The sequence below is a fragment of the Heptranchias perlo genome, chromosome 23, assembly GCF_035084215.1.
Source record: "Heptranchias perlo isolate sHepPer1 chromosome 23, sHepPer1.hap1, whole genome shotgun sequence".
Taxonomy (NCBI): Eukaryota; Metazoa; Chordata; class Chondrichthyes; order Hexanchiformes; family Hexanchidae; genus Heptranchias; species Heptranchias perlo.
Genome location: NC_090347.1, coordinates 38,394,735 through 38,412,034, shown reverse-complemented (window position 1 = coordinate 38,412,034; position 17,300 = coordinate 38,394,735). Strand labels below are relative to the sequence as shown.

At 44.3% G+C, this 17,300-nt stretch overlaps 1 protein-coding gene across 1 annotated transcript in view; it reads left to right on the top strand.

Moving 5' to 3' along the window:
• The window catches only part of cacna1g (calcium channel, voltage-dependent, T type, alpha 1G subunit), a 369,805-nt gene that overhangs the window by 232,443 nt on the left and 120,062 nt on the right, over nucleotides 1-17,300 (top strand). Inside the window, exons 19-20 of the mRNA XM_068004449.1 lie at nucleotides 8,111-8,179; nucleotides 9,731-9,915. Of these exons, the coding sequence (XP_067860550.1) occupies nucleotides 8,111-8,179; nucleotides 9,731-9,915 (254 nt within the window). The remainder of the gene's footprint in view (nucleotides 1-8,110; nucleotides 8,180-9,730; nucleotides 9,916-17,300) is intronic.

Here is a 17,300-nt window from a genome sequence, read left to right as displayed (position 1 = left end):
TTACAGTAGCAACGGGGAGTTTAAGAGTTAACGGGCCGCCATAGCAGTAGATCGCAGGGTGATCAACAACGTAGGTCAGGGCCGGACTGGGGCGCAATTTAAAACATGTTTATTCGGCCAGCCCAGGAAACCGCCAGCCACACCACACAGCACACCACAGGACTTCTACAGCCATTCTTCACTCTTTCGCCGCCAACCACCAGCAGGCTCCATTTTACCTCTCCAACCCTGTGTCACAACCTCTCACAACCTCTGCTCTTCTGACTCTGATCTACTGTGCATCCCCTCCACTACACTCCACCTATGGTGGCACACTCCCACTCTGGAATTCCCTTCCTAAATCCTGTTGCTGCCTCTCTCCCAGCCTGCATTACCTCCCCAATATCACCTCTTTGACCATGCCTTTGGTCACCTCCCTTAACTTTTCCAACTCCTGCTCACTGTCTGATCCTCCTTATGATGTTTCCTTATGTTAAAAACTATGGCCTAGAAATTCCTTCGCGCTGGCTTGTGCTCCGGAACGGGTAGGCCAGACTAAATAGGGATTTGTAAATAAGGGTGAGGATTTTGTACTCAACGCACTGGGGTACAAAAAGCCCAGTAGAGGTTGGTGAGGACAGGGGTTAAAGGTGAGCAGAATTAGTATGGGGTAGGATACGGGAGGTGGAGTTTGTGTAAGGGTGAAGCTCGGTGATGAGAGTGTTGGAGAAGTCTCACCTGGAGTTGATTAATGCGTGGATCAGGGTTCCAACATGGTTGGAGTAAGGCAGAGGTGAGCGGTGTTACGGAGGTGGTGGAAGAAGCACTCTTGTCGAGGGATTTGAGGTGGATTTTGAAGCGCAGCTCAATGTCAAAACAGGACACCGGGGTTACGAGCTGACTCACGCATCAACTAGGGATTACTGCTCTTTATCAGAGCAAGACTTGCACTGGACGGTATCAAAATAAGTCCTACCATTAAGGTGAATATGCTGAACAAGTTTAATTTCAGCTTATTTCTTCAGTCCATCCCCTATCCTGACGGCGAAGGGGGACAGCTTTAGTATCTCCCATCGTCAACACACTTCTACAAATCCTTTTAGTTTCTGCCGTCTTTTAAAACTTCTATAAGCTGTTATTTTATATTGTATTCATCCTTCATGAAAGAACTGCTTATTGAGTCAGCTGGAAAAAAAATCTTTTTTTTTTAAATTGCCTCAGTGGCAACAAAGCAGTAGTAATCACAGAGTGAAGCTGGCAGTGAAATAAGTAAAGTTGGCATGTAATGGGGTAACCTTTGAGTCATGGATTTGCAGCCTTGAGCATTTTGCTGCGTCCTGTTGATATTAAACCGACAGCTGGAGCTGCTTCTCTTTGTCACTGTAGTGATAACTCTGTTACGGGCGGTGGTGGGGGGGGGTGGAGTTGGGATCACCATAAAAAAACAGGTGACTGCTGACTGACTGTCGGGTATACGAGGCAAGCTCCTGGCTGTGGAAATCTGGAACTGGGAATCTCTCAGCAAAACTGTCTCCCAAAAAGAGATTGAAGAAAAAGCAATTCATTATTAATTCGTGCAATAAATAATGGTTAGAGTTGTAACCTACAAAATTCTGTTTACGATATCAGTGTGCAAACACTTTTAATGTGTTCATACAACTCTGTCTGCTATTTTACTGCAGGCATTAACCTGTTTATTTTAAATAGGCTAACACAAAAGAATGTTGTATCAACGAGCAAGGCCACTGTTGGGCGTCTATCAGAAGCTGTAGCTGTATTTTCGGGCATTGTTTTTTATACATATGTTTTTTTTTAATAATGCATATTTACATTGATTTTTTTCCCAGAACATTCCAGTTAGGAGTTTTACTGTTGCAGTTTGCATGTTTCATGATAGCTGCCTTGTTCCCTGGGATCTGTGTTCCCATTACAGGAAGGCAGGTGTTCTGCAATATTATGACGCTTGACCGCGGTTTTTAGTAAAGACAGAGTTTTGCTGTAAATCACCCCAGTAGGTGTCAATCGTGGCTCAGTTCTAGCACTCTCATCTCTGAGTCAGAAGGATTTGGTTTCAAGTCCCGCTCCATCTTCAGCCAGAAGTGCCAGTGGATGATCCATCTCGGCCTCCTCCCGATATCCCCATCATCACAGAAGCCAGTCTTCAGCCAATTCGATTCACTCCACGTGATATCAAGAAACGGCTGAGTGCACTGGATACAGCAAAGGCTATGGGCCCCGACAGCATCCCGGCTGTAATGCTGAAGACTTGTGCTCCAGAACTAGCCGTGCCTCCAGCCAAGCTCTTCCAGTACAGCTACAACACTAATACCCAATAATGTGGAAAATTGCCCAGGTATGTCCTGTCCACAAAAAACAGGATAAATCCAATCAGGCCAATTACCACCCCATCAGTCTACTCTCAGTCATCAGCAAAGTGATGGAAGGTGTCGTCGACAGTGCTATCAAGCGGCACTTACTCACCAATAACCTGCTCACCGATGCTCAGTTTGGGTTTCGCCAGGACCACTCGGCTCCAGACCTCATTACAGCCTTGGTCCAAACATGGACAAAAGAGCTGAATTCCAGAGGTGAGGTGAGAGTCACTGCCATTGACATCAAGGAAGCATTTCACCCTAGTAAAATTGAAGTCAATGGGAATCAGGGGGAAAACTCTCCAGTGGCTGGAGTCACACCCAGCACAAAGGAAGATAGTAGTGGTTGTTGGAGGCCAACCATCTCAGCCCAAGGACATTGCTGCAGGAATTCCTGAGGGCAGTGTCATAGGCCCAACCATCTTCTGCTGCTTCATCAATGACCTTCCCACAATCATAAGGTCAGAAAATGGGGATGTTCGCTGATGATTGCATAGTGTTCAGTTCCATTATCAACCCCTCAGATAATGCAGCAGTCCGTGCCCGCATGCAGCAAGACCTGGACAACATCCAGGCTTGGGCTGATAACTGGCTAGTAACATTTGCACTAGACAAGTGCCAGGCAATGACCATCTCCAACAAGACGGAGTCTAACCACCTTCCCTTGACATTCGACGGCATTACCATCACAGAATCCCCCACCATTCATATCCTGGAAGCCACCATTGACCAGAAACTTAACTGGACCAGCCACATAAATACTGTGGCTACAAGAGCAGGTCAGAGGCTGGGTACTCTGCGGCGAGTGATTCACCTCCTGACTCCCCAAAGCCTTTCCACCATCTACAAGGTACAAGTCAGGAGTGTGATGGAATACTCTCCGCGTGCCTGGATGAGTGCAGCTCCAACAACACTCATGAAGCTCGACACCAGCCAGGACAAAGCAACCCACTTGATTGGCACCCCATCCATCCACAGGATGCACTGCAGCAACTCGCCAAGGCTTCTTCGACAGCACCTCCCAAACCCGCGACATCTACCACCTAGAAGAACAAGGGCAGCAGGCACATGGGAACAACACCACCTGCATGTTCCCCTCCAAGTCACACACCATCCCGACTTGGAAATATATCGTCGTTCCTTCATCGTCGCTGGGTTAAAATACTGGAACTCCCTTCCTAACAGCACTGTGGGAGAACCTTCACCACACGGACTGCAGCAGTTCAAGAAGGCGGCTCACCACCACCTTCTCAAGAACAATTAGGGATGGGCAATAAATGCTGACTTTGCCAGCGACGCCCACATCCCATGAACGAATATTTAAAAAAATTGACCACTTAATCTAGGCTGACACTTCAGTGCATTACTGAGGGTGTAATTAGCTGTCATGTTTCCCTATAGTGCAACAGTGACTACACTCTAAAAGTACTTAATTAGCTGTAAAGCGCTTTGGAACGTCCTAAAGGCTGTGGAAGGCACTATATAAATGCAGGTTCTTTATTTCTTTATATATGGCAAACGAGATAACTGGCTGTTGAGAAACAGTACACACTGATGGATTCAGACCACAAGGAGGACATTTGCTAGTCGATCAGCATCTTCTGAACTCTGATGTGCACTACTGTCTTAGAAGGGGCTTGATCGGGTGGATGTGGTAAGGATGTTCCCAAGGATGGGTGAAACTAGAACTAGGGGGCATAATCTTAGAATAAGTGGCTGCTCTTTCAAAACTGAGATGAGGAGAAACTTCTTCACTCAGAGGGTAGTAGGTCTGTGGAATTTGCTGCCCCAGGAAGCTGTGGAAGCTACATCATTAAATAAATTTAAAACAGAAATAGACAGTTTCCTAGAAGTAAAGGGAATTAGGGGTTACGGGGAGCGGGCAGGAAATTGGATATGAATTTAGATTTGAGGTTAGGATCAGATCAGCCATGATCTTATTGAATGGCGGAGCAGGCTCGAGGGGCCAATTGGCCTACTCCTGCTCCTATTTCTTATGTTCTTATGTTCTTATAACATACTCCAGTGTTCTTCCCGGGCTGATGGTCTTATTACATTTTTTTGCTGTTTTTCATTTAAGTTTTTATTTTACTACTTGATATGGAGAACAGCATTCCTGGAGTATACTATTTTTCAGTAAATCTCCATCTTCTTTATCAGCTGACCCAATTATTACTGTGACTTGCTATAGAAATTTTGTGTGAAACACACTGGGGATAATTTTCACCTTCACTGCCTGGACAGTAATCTGATGGAGCGGATCATTAGTTTTATTGTGTCTTGTTATAAAAAGTCATAGCGGGATATGCACTGTAGCAACTCGTCAAGGCTTCTTCAACAGCACCTCCCAAACCCGCAACCTCCACCACCTAGAAGGTCAAGGGCAGCAGTTGCATTGGTGCACCATCACCTCCAAGTTCCCCTCCAAGTCACCAATCCTGACTTGGACGTACATCGCGGTTCCTTCATTGTTTCTGGGTCAAAATCGTGGAACTCCCTACCTAACAGCAATGTGGGAGTACCTTCACCACATGGACTGCAGCAGTTCAAGGAGAAGCCCCACCACCATCTTCTCAAGGGCAACTAGAGATGGGTAATAAATGCTGGCCTTGCCAGCGACGCCCACACCCCAAGAATGGTTTAAAAATAATAACAAAAATGGACCACTGGGCTATAAAGAGCTAAATCTATTCTCATTGAAAGAAAGATAATTAGAGGGGACATGATCCAAGTTTTATAAATTATTAACAACAATTTGCATTTATATACATAAGAACATAAGGAATAAGAGCAGGAGTGGGCCAAACGGCCCCTCAAGCCTGCTCCGCCTTTCGATAAAATCATGGCTGATCTTTGGCCTCAACTCCACTTTCCCGCCTTTAACGTAGTGAAACGTCCCAAGGTGCTTCACAGGAGCATAATCAAACAAAAATTGACACCGAGCCAAAAAAGGAGATATTTGGACAGGTGACCAAAAGCAGTGGGACCGTCTTAAAGGAGAGAGAGAGGCGGAGAGACGGAGAAGTTTAAGGAGGGAATTCCAGAACTTAGAGCCTATTAGGTTTATAGAGTGGAACTGTATAAGTTACAGACAAGATAACCAGATGAGAACTAGATGAAGTGATTATAAGGTAAGGAAACGTAACTTAAGAGTTTGAACTGCACTCTGGTTAACATGTTTACACTGTGCACTATTTTTAAAGAAGGAACTAGCATTTATATTATACTCAGGACGTCCCAAATAACTTCACAGCCAATGAAGTACTTTTGAAGTGTAGTCAGCGTTGTAATGTAGGAAAGGGTGACAGCCAATTTGTGCACAGCAAGGCCCCACAAACAGCAATGAGATAAATGAGCAAATAATCGCTTTTAGTGACGTTTAGCAATCTGGTTAACACTGCGTCAAATTTCCACCCACGCTATTTGACAAAGTCATTGACCAATTTATTTTAAACAAATGCATCAACCAGTGCTCTAAAAATAGCAGAATTCCAACCCCTCCAGAAAGTAATTACTTCACACCTGGTGGGATATTTCTGTCTTGATGTTACATTTAATGAAAAAGTAGAAATGAGTGAAAAGAGAAGCATGGCTGGTGGAAAATGACCATTGACTTTTTGTCCATTCATACCTCTGCTCTCGTCTTACTCCAATCCTAAAATATATTAAAATTAGCAACAAAAAAAATGCTCGTTTATCATAGAATCATAGCATCATAGAAAATAGGAGCAAGAGTAGGCCATTCGGCCCTTCGGGCCTGCTCCGCCATTCAAAATGATCATGGCTGATCGTCTAACTCAGTACCCTGTTCCTGCTTTTTCCCCATATCCCTTGATCCCTTTAGCATTAAGAAATATATCTATCTCCTTCTTGAATATATTTAATGACTTGGCCTCCACTGCCTTCAGAATTACATCGGAGAATGTAAAGAGAGCAAAACGTGAGTTCTGAGCTTCCTGAAATAAGTGTTGTTGAGAAAGGGTAAGATTTTGAAATGTCACCACACCACTGTCCAACTCTAATAAGCGAGTTGATCACTTGATAGAACACAGAAGCAATGGATGTTCTTCCAGACTGAAGCAGTTCTGCAATTCGACCAGTTAAAACCAATTAACAAGTGGTAAATAGCATGAAGTCCAGCTGGTGTGTGTTTAGCGGGGGGCAATCATTTAAATGGTCAGTCAGACTGAAGCAATATGAGAAACCATGGCTTTTGAGAAAGAGAGGCTTGAAAAAAACTACAAGCTTTTCAAGTGTGTTGCATTTAGGTGGGAAAATTAACCTGTGTACAAAATAATAAATTCCCAAATAAATAAAGGAATATTCTGTGCAAATGTCACTATTTAAACCAAAACCCATTTAACCCGTAAATTCAAGATCGCAAAAGCCTTATTGATTTCTTAACATTCAGGGTATTTGCTGCTATTGTTTGGCATTGATTTATTTCCGGAGGGATGCTGCTGTGGTGTGTGTTATGTAGTTGAATGTATCTCCAGTTTCTTTTATATAAATATTTCCAAATGTGTTGTTATTAATCCATAATACCTGTGGTCAAAGAAAAAATATCGAGCCCTTTAATTCATTTTTCTTAAGACCCACCACTTGCTACACCCATCCCGTGTTCAAAATTTCTCTCTTTTTTCTGATCCCCTCGTCTAACTCCTGGAAATCTCTGACTCAGTCGCACTGTCCGCATTGTCCAGTCATTTGGTGAGGAGATCAACAGACACGGGGCCAGGTTTTGCTGGAGCGGGGCATCTCGCGGCGTGCCCCACTAATTAGACTTGCGATTGCACGTTTAGGTTTTAAAATTCTTTGCCCTCAAAGGTGCTCGAAGTGTGAGCTGATAACGGCATGGTGAGGGTAACAGGGCATCTGGGACCTTGGTGAATGACGGGACGGTGAGGGTAACAGGGCATCTGGGACCTTGGTGAATGACGGGACGGTGAGGGTAACAGGGCATCTGGGACCTTGGTGAATGACGGGACGGTGAGGGTAACAGGGCATCTGGGACCTTGGTGAATGACGGGACAAACGGTGTATCTCTTCAAAAAATGAGATTAAAGGATTGAGAACTAAACAAAGGACTGAGAAGACGGGTGAATTAGAGTCAAATCATGTAAGACAGAGAAATGAAGAGGGAAAGGAAGATTGGATAAAGAGAGAGGGAAATGAGAGACAGAAAAGAAAAGAAAGAAAAAACATTTAAATATTAAAACTTTGACATTTTTAAAATCTTCCTAAAGCAATTCACGACCTGAAGGAATGAGACTCCACACTTGTAATTGTTTACTTTCTGGGCAAGGGAGGTCGATTGGCAATCATTAACAAATATCACATGGTGAGTTTAATGGGCAGTTAATGTGCAAATGTAGCAACTTCATGAAAATCACGGAGAGGTTAAGGGCGAGATGCTGTGTTCGCAAAGCTAACGGCGGAGCAGCGGGAATCGGCCAGCAGCTTGTGGCGATTCACAATTTACAGGGTTTCTCTTACTCGTCACAAGTTGCTGGCCGATTTGCGCATTAATAACGGCGTCCAATACATTTCAGAAGAACCGAAATCAGGCATCTCAGGGTTGTTAACTAACATTCACGGTATTTACTTGGAGTTCCCTTGCCTGTAATGAGGTGATGATGGCAAACATGTGGTGCCTCATTCACTCTCCACATACAGCAACAGGGCTAAGAATTTTGATATTTTAGGGACTCATGGTTATCTAAATAGCTTCTGATATTGAATCTTTTCTTCTCTTAAAGGAGCGAATCTTCTTGACGTTGTCGAACTATATCTTCACGGTGATCTTCCTGACTGAAATGGCAGTAAAGGTAAACCTGAGCCACTGTGTTTTTTAAAGGCTGAAACAACCTCAGATAATTGTCTGTATCTGACAGAGAGGGCCCCGCCCTTAACATGATAGCATAACCCCTCTGGGAGCTGGACATACACCGTGTGGTCAATTCACTCTCCGTCAGCTTTAGTTTTCATCAAGAGGAAAGGTTAAATTAAGGACTGGCGATTTCACCCATAAAATGATCACACTGAACAAAGGACTATTGTGAATTCATAAAATCAAAGAATGATACAGCACAGAAGGAGGCCATTCGGCCCATCGAGCCTGTGCCGGCTCTTTGAAAGAGCTATCCAATTAGTCCTACACCCCTGCCCTTTCCCCATAGCCCTGCAATTTTTTCCCCTTCATGTATTCATCCAATTCCCTTTTGAAAGTTATTACTGAATCTGCTCCCACCACCCTTTCAGGCAGTGTATTCCAGATTATAACAACACACTACCTAAAAAAATTCTCCTCATGTCGCCTCTGGTTCTTTTGCCAACTACCTTAAATCTGTGTCCTCTGATCACCAATCCTTCTGCCACTGGAAACAGTTTGTCCTTAATTTCTCTGTCAAAACCCTTCATGATTTTGAACACTTCTATCAAATCTCCCTTTAACCTGCTCAGCTTTAAGGCAAACAACCCCAGTTTCTCTAGTTTCTCCACGTAACTGATGAGAATAAATAGAAATTGGTAACTCCGGTGGGAGATCAGCGGAAACCTGTTTGTTAAAGGCTTCCACCGAAGCTATGATGGCCAATCGGGAGATCGCCCGAGGAAATTCCCGACCTTTGTGCTTATCAAGATGGAATGGATTAGTACTGGGAATGGAAAATTTTCCCACACTTTCCCACCCTGCATCACAATCAGGCACTCCCCACACCCTCACCCTCCCCCCGCCCCCCCCCCCCCACCACCCTGAGCAGTTACAGCGTGGATAAGGTACAGAGTGAGGCTCTCTCTACGCTGCCATCTCTAGATCATGTTTCCTCCAATCATCTTTCTTACAATGAGAATGGATTTAGCTCTTTATAGATCAGTGGCCCATTTTTTGGATATACTTTGAATCCTCTCTAAAGAAAAATTATTAATTCTTGGGATGTGGGCGTCGCTGGTGAGGCCAGCATGTATTGCCCATCCCTAATTGCCGTAAGAAAGTAGTGGTGGGCCTTGATCTCGAACCATTGGTAGCAATTTGATATAACTGAGTGGCTTGCTGGGCCACTTCAGAGGGCAATTAAGAGTCAACTACCATGGTGTGGAATTAGAGTCACACATAGCTCAGTCTGAGTAAGGACAGCAGATTTATTTCTCCCTAAAGGACATTAACAAACCAGTTGGGTTTTTATGACAATCTGACAGCTTCATGATCACTTTTACTGGTACCAACTTTTTATTTTTAGAATTTTTTTAAACTGAATTCAAATTCTCAAATTGCCGTGGTGGGATTTGGACTCATATTCTCTGGGATATTAGTCCAGTAACATAACCACTACATTACTGCACCCCAGTAGTAAATACTTCTTTCCTGCTCTCCTTTGCAGTTGGTGGCAATGGGCCTTTGCTTTGGTCAGCGGTCATATCTCAAGAGCTCCTGGAATGTTCTGGATGGGCTGCTGGTGATGATTTCGGTTATCGATATTCTGGTCTCCATGGTTTCTGACAGCGGAACGAAGATTCTCGGAATGCTGCGGGTCCTTCGCCTGTTACGCACTCTCCGCCCCCTCCGGTAATCTAACTCAAGGCGTCCCGACAGGGTTCGAGATCAGCAGCCTGATAGAAAAACTGAGCCAAGATTTCAGATACCTGAACTAATCAGGGGTCATTTTACACGTTTCTTGCCAGCAGGGACACCCCCCTGTCAGCAACATAAATGGGGAATTTGGCTGCCTCTTGCCTATGTTTAGATATCTGCCTCAGCTCAGTTGGTAGCACTCTTGCCTCTGAGTCAGAAGGTTGTGGGTTCAAGCACTGCTCCAGAAGCTTGAGCATAAAATCTAGACTGACTCACCAGTGCAGCACTGAGGGCATCTTTCAGATGAGATGTTAAACCCATACCCTGTCACCTCCTCAGAAGAACATAAAAGATCCCATGGTGTTATTTCAAAGAAGAGCAGGGAAGGTCTCCCTGGTGTCCTGGCAAATATTTGTCCCTCAAACAGCACCGTAAAACAGATCATCTGGTCATTATCTCATTGTTGTTTGTGAGACCTTGCTGTGTGCAAATTAGCTGCTGCATTTCCTACATTACAACAGTAACTACACTTCAAAAAAAGTACTTCTTTGGCTATGAAGCACTTGAGGTTGTGAAAGACGGTATATAAATGCAAGTTCTTTCAATTATTTTCTTACACAAAGGCCGTAAAATTGTGTGTGGTGCCCACCCAGATTTCTGACATGTGCAGCTGGTAAACAAGGCCCTTTGCTGCCAGCACAGATTTGTAAAATTCCCCCGATACGTCTGCTCTAAAAGGAATAATGCTTTAATTTGGTGGTGTTGACAGTCGGTAGAATAAGTAACGGGTTCAACCAGCTTGACAGTTCTCTGCTGCTGCGTCTGGACAGAGTGGGAAGGGTTTAGTGTCACGTGGAGGACAGCAGGCCAGGATTGATCACCGCAGAGGGAAAAACAGATGAGTATACTTGAGTTTTGCTTGATTGCCATTAGGAATCAAGCATTATTTATACATATGTTTTCATTAGGAAATGAAATCATTGCATAAACTAGGCTTGTACTCCCTTGAGTGTAGAAGATTAAGGGGTGATCTAATTGAGGAGTTTAAGATGATTAAAGGATTTCATAAGGTAAATAGAGAGAAACTATTTCCTCTGGTGAGAGAGTCCAAAACAAAGGGGAGTTATCTTAAAATAAGAGCTAGGCCGTTCCGGTGTAATGTCAGGAAGCAGTTCTTCACACAAAGGGGAGTGGAAATCTGGAACTCTCTCCCCAGAAAGCTGTTAAGGCGAGGGGTCAATTCAAAATTTCAACACTAAGATTGATAGATTTTTGTTAGGCAAGGGTATTAAGGGTTACGGAACCAAAGCGGGTAAATGGAGTTAAGATACAGATCAGCCATGATCTAATTGAATGGCAGAGCAAGCTCGAGGAGTTGAATGGACTACTCCTGTTCCTATGTTCCAAAATTATCAGTTCCTTGCTGAGAATCATTTTCATTTGCGTAGTATAAATGGACTCAGGAGGCAACTCAGTGGATTTCTGGAGACTAAAGGGACTTGGTGAGAAGATAGTTAGATAGTCAGAAAGGAATGTGTTAGTTGAGCATAACGACCTTTCCGTGGTGCTGAAAATTCTTGTAATTCAAGTTGAATTGCAGAGCACCCATTAAGGAATCGTCATTATGGAGCTGCAGCTAGTGACCTGTCTGACATTTTCTAGGATATTTTAGAACCCACAAGAACTTCACTTGCTTTGCTGTTCAGGTGGTTGCTATGGTCACAATTTCATAATGTTACTTTTCCCTATTTTAATCTACCTTCATCTATGCTTGTTTCTACCTGTTGAATCATGTAAGAACATAAGGAATAGGAGTAGGAGTAGGCCATACGGCCCCTCAAGCCTGTTCTGCCATTCAATAAGATCATGGCTGATCTTCTATCTCAATTCCACTTTCCTGCCCTATCCCCATATCCCTTGATTCCCTCAGTGTCCAAGTATCCATCGATCGCAGTCTTGAGTGTACTCAACGACTAATCATCCACAGCCCTCTGGGGTAGAGAATTCCAAAGATTCACAACGCTCTGAGTGAAGAAATTTTTCCTCATCTTGGTCCTAAACGGTCGACCTCTTATCTTGAGACTATGACCCCTAGTTCTCTCAGTTCCTGAGAGGAAACAACCTCTCAGCATTTACCCTGTCAAGCCCTCTAAGAATTTTATACATTTCAATGAGATCGCCTCTCATTTTTCTAAACTCCGAGAATATAGGCCCATTCTACTCAATCTTTCCTCATAGGACAACCCTCTCATCCCAGGAATCAATCTAGTGAACCTTCATTGCACCCCCATAAGGCAAGTATATCCTTCCTTAGGTAAGGAGACCAAAACTGTACACAGTACTCCAGGTGTGATCCAGAGCCCTATATAATTGCGGCAAGACTTCCTTACTCTTATACTCTAACCCCTTTGCAATAAAGGCCATCACATCATTTGCTTTCCTAATTGCTTGCTGTACCTGCATGTTAACTTTCTGTGGTTCATTTACAAGGACAACCAAATCCCTCTGACTACCAACATTTTTTAGTCTCTCACCTTTTAAAAAATATTCTGCTTTTCTATTCATCCTACCAAATTGGATAATTTCATATTTCCGCACATTATACTCCATCTGCCACCTTCTCACCTGTTCACTTAACCTGTCTTTTTGCACCCTTCTCACAACTTACTTTCCCACCGAGCTTTGTATCGTCAGCAAACTTGGATATATTACACTCAGTCCCCTCATCTAAGTCATTGATATATATTGTAAATAGCTGAGGCCCAAGCACTGATCCTTGCCGCACCCCACTAGTTACAGCCTGCCAACCCAAAAATGACCCGTTTATTCCTACTCTGTGTTTTCTGTCCGTTAACCAATCCTCAATCCATGCTCTCTTATACGCCAAGCCCTTTGCAAGGAGGCTAACATACCATTAACATTCACATCCATATTACCCCCAATCCCATGAGCCCTAATCTTGTGCAACAACCTCTTGTGTGGCACCTTATCAAATGCTTTTTGAAAATCCAAATATACTTCATCCACTGGTTCCCCCGATGTAAGAGGAACTCTAGGAATGTTGCAATCAGTTCAGCTTTTGCGTCACTCCACATATGTAGATTTTGCATGTGTGAAGCAGGTGGTAAAATAATTCAAAGCAGATTTCTAGGCGAAGTAATTAGGGAATTAAAAAAGTAACTTGACTGCTGGGAGACTAAAGTGTTCACTTTGTCAGTTACACAAATCTGTTTCAATCGCATCTCAGCCTCTGGATAAAGGATGTGCTGACCATTGGCTCCAAGGAAACCCCGACTTGTTCTTGACTTTGCCCCGACAGCTTCTTCCCTTTAAAGACAGCATGTGGTTATAGTTTGCAAATGTCTAGAAAACATTTTAAAATAGGAAAGTGTTCACGAACTCATTATCCTACATCACCAGAGCAAAGTTGAAAAAAATGAATTGGTGCGGTTTTCTTTTAAAAGGAATGAGGGACTTCAGTTACGTGGAGACACCATAGAAGCTGGGATTGTTCTCCTTCGAGCAGAGAAGGAAATCTAATAGAGATTCAAAATTATGAAGGGTTTTGTGAAACTGTTTCTACCAGCAGTAGGTTCAATAACCAAAGGACACAGATTTAAGTTAATTGGCAAAAGAATCAGAGGGGAGATGGGGAGAAATTTTTTTACGCAGTGAGTTGTTATGATCTGGAATGCGCTGCCTTAAACCAAAAATATAATGAAGAGTAGTCTACTCCGATTTCAAAATGGAAGGTCATGCTTGACCAACCTTATTGAGTTCTTGGAAGAAGGGAACCTGAGTATAGATTCAGTTGGGACATAATCAGAACTGGAGATAGAAGGCAGAAAATTAGTAAGTGACTTAGGAAGGCAGAGGAAACAAAGGTTAGAAAATAAACAACAAGGGAGTTTGGCAGTGCTTAAAGATATATACCTCAATGCAAGGAGTATAGTGAATAAGGCAGATGAGCTGAGGGCACAGATAGACACGTGGCAGCACGATATCTTAGCTATTACAGAAACACGGCTTAAACAGGGGCAGGAATGGCAGCTCAACGTTCCTGGTTACAGGGTTTTCAGACAAGATAGAGAAGGGGACAAAAAAAGGAAGAGGGGGTGGCAATTTTGGTTAAAGAAACAATTACAGCTGTGAGGAGGGATGATCAGATGAGGCCATATGGGTTGAGCTAAGGAACAAAAAAGGGGCAGTCACACTGCTGGGAGTGTACTATAGACCCCGCAAACGGTCAGAGGGAGATAGAAGAGCAAATATGTAGACAAATTTCTGAGAAGTGCAAAAACAGTAGGGCAGTAATAGTAGAGGATTTTAACCACCCTAATATTAACTGGGATACAATCAGTGTGAAGGGTATAGAGGGCACAAAATTCTTATATTGCAATCAGGAGAGTTTTTTTAGCCAGTATGTAGCAAGCCCAACAAGAGAGGGGGCAGTTCTGGATTTAGTTTTAGGAAATGAAGCCGGGGAGGTGGAAGGAGTATCAGTGGGAGAGCATTTTGGTGGTAGTGATCATAATTCAGCTGGTTTTAGCATAGTTATGGAAAAGAACAAAGATAGAACAGGAGTTAAAGTTCTCAACTGGAGAAAGGCCAATATTACTAAGCTAAGAAGTGATTTAGCAAAAATGGACTCGAAACAGCTACTTGAAGGTAAATCAATGTCAGCAGTGGAAGGCATTCAAGGGGGAGATTCAAGGGGTGCAGAGTAAACATGTTCCCACAAAGAAGAAGGGTGGGGCTGCCAAATCTAAAGCCCCCTGGATGTCAAGGAGCATACAGGGTAAGACAAGGCAGAAAAGGAAAGCTTAAGTCAGACACCGAGAACTCAGTACTTTTTTTTATTCGTTACGGGTGTCGCTGGCAAGGCCAGCATTTATTGCCCATCCCTAATTGCCCTTGAGAAGGTGGTGGTGAGCCGTCTTCTTGAACCGCTGCAATCCATGTGGTGAAGATTCTCCCACAGTACTGTTAGGAAGGGAGTTCCAGGATTTTGACCCAGCGACGATGAAGGTACGGCGATATATTTGCAAGTCTGGATGGTGTGTTACTTGGAGGGGAACGTGCAGGTGGTGTTGTTCCCATGTGCCTGCTGCCCTTGTCCTTCTAGGTGGTGGAGGTCGCGGGTTTGGGAGGTTTGGAAGTCATCCACTTTGGGAGGAAAAATAAAAAAGCAAAATATTATTTGAATGGAGAAATACGACAAAATGCTGCGGTACAGAGGGATCTGGGTGTCCCCGTACATGAAACACAAAAAGTCAACATACAGGTGCAGCAGGTAGTCCAGAAGGCAAACAGAATATTGGGCTTTATTTCGAAGGACTTGGAGTATAAAAGCAGGGAAGTCATGCTAGAACTGTACAGGGTGCTGGTGAGACCACACCTGGAGTACTACGTACAGTTCTGGTGCCCTTATTTAAGGAAGGACATAATTGCATTGGAGGCAGATCAGAGAAGGTTCACTAGGTTGATTCCGGGTATGGAAGGGTTGTCTTATGAGGAAAGATTGAACAGGTTGGGTCCATACTCATTGGAGTTCAGAAGAATGAGAGGAGATCATATTGAAACATACAAGATTCTGTGGGGACTCGATAGGGTAGATGCTGAGAGGATGTTACCCTCATGGGGGAAATTAAAACTAGGGGGCGTAGGCTCAGAATAAGAGGTCGCACGTTTAAGACGGAAATGAGGGGGAATTTCTTCTCCCAGAGGTTCATGAATCTTTGGAATTCTTTACCCCAAAAAGCTGTGGAGGCTGAGTCATTGAATACATTCAAGGCTCAGTTTGACAAATTTTTGATCAGCAAGGGAGTCAAAGCTTATGGGGAAAGGGCGGGGAAGTGGAGTTGAAGTCAAAATCAGATTAGCCACGATCTCATTGAATGGCGTAGCAGGCTCGAGGGGCTGAATGGCCTACTCCTGCTCCTATCTCTTATTGTGTTGTTGAAAGAAGCCTTGGCGAATTGCTGCAGTGCATCTTGTGGATGGTACACACTGCAGCCACAGTGCGCCGGTGGTGAAGGGAGTGAATGTTTAGGGTGGTGGATGGGGTGCCAATCAAGCGGGCTGCCTTGTCCTGGATGGTCGAGCATCTTGAGTGTTGTTGGAGCTGCACTCATCCAGGCAAGTGGAGAGTATTCCATCACACTCCTGACTTGTGTCTTGTAGATGGTGGAAAGGCTTTGGGGAGTCAGGAGGTGAGTCCCTCGCTGCAGAATACCCAGCCTCTGACCTGCTCTTGTAGCCACAATATTTATATGGCTGGTCCAGTTAAGTTTCTGGTCAATGGTGACCCCTAGGATGTTGATGGTGGGGGATACGGCGATGGTAATTCCGTTGAATGTCAAGGGGAGGTGGTTAGACTCTCTCTTGTTGGAGATGGTCATTGCCTGGCACTTGTCTGGCATGAATGTTAGTTGCCACTTATCAGCCCAAGACCTGGATGTTGTCCAGGTCTTGCTGCATGCGGGCACGGACTGCTCATTATTTGAGGGGTTGCGAATGGAACTGAACACTGTGCAATCATCAGCAAACATCCCCATTTCTGACCTTATGATGGAGGGAAGGTCATTGATGAAGCAGCTGAAGATGGTTGGGCCGAGGACACTGCCCTGAGGAACTCCTGCAGCAATGTCCTGGGGCTGAGATGATTGGCCTCCAACAACCATTACCATCTTCCTTTGTGCTAGGTATGACTCCAGCCACTGATTCCCATTGACTTCAATTTTACTAGGGCTCCTTGGTGCCACACTCGGTCAAATGCTGCCTTGATGTCAAGGGCAGTCACTCTCACCTCACCTCTGGAATGCAGCTCTTTTGTTCATGTTTGGACCAAGGCTGTAATGAGGTCTGGAGCCGAGTGGTCCTGGCGGAACCCAAACTGAGCATCGATGAACAGGTTATTGGTGAGTAAGTGCCGGTTTATAGCACTGTCGACGACACCTTCCATCACTTTGCCAATGATTGAGAGTAGACTGATGGGGTGGTAATTGACCGGATTGGATTTGCCCTGCTTTTTGTGGACAGGACATACCTGGGCAATTTTCCACATTGTCGGGTGGTTGCCAGTGTTGTAGCTGTACTGGAACAGCTTGGCTAGAGGCGCGGCTAGTTCTGGAGCACAGGTCTTCAGCACTACAGCCGGGATGTTGTCGGGGCCTTTGTTGTATCCAGTGCAGTCAACCATTTCTTGAAATCACATGGAGTGAATCGAATTGGCTGAAGACTGGCTTCTGTGATGGTGGGGATATCGGGAGGAGGCCGAGATGGATCATCCACTCGACACTTCTGGCTGAAGATGGTTGCAAACGCTTCAGCCTTGTCTTTTGCGCTCACATGCTGGACTCCGCCATCATTGAGGATGG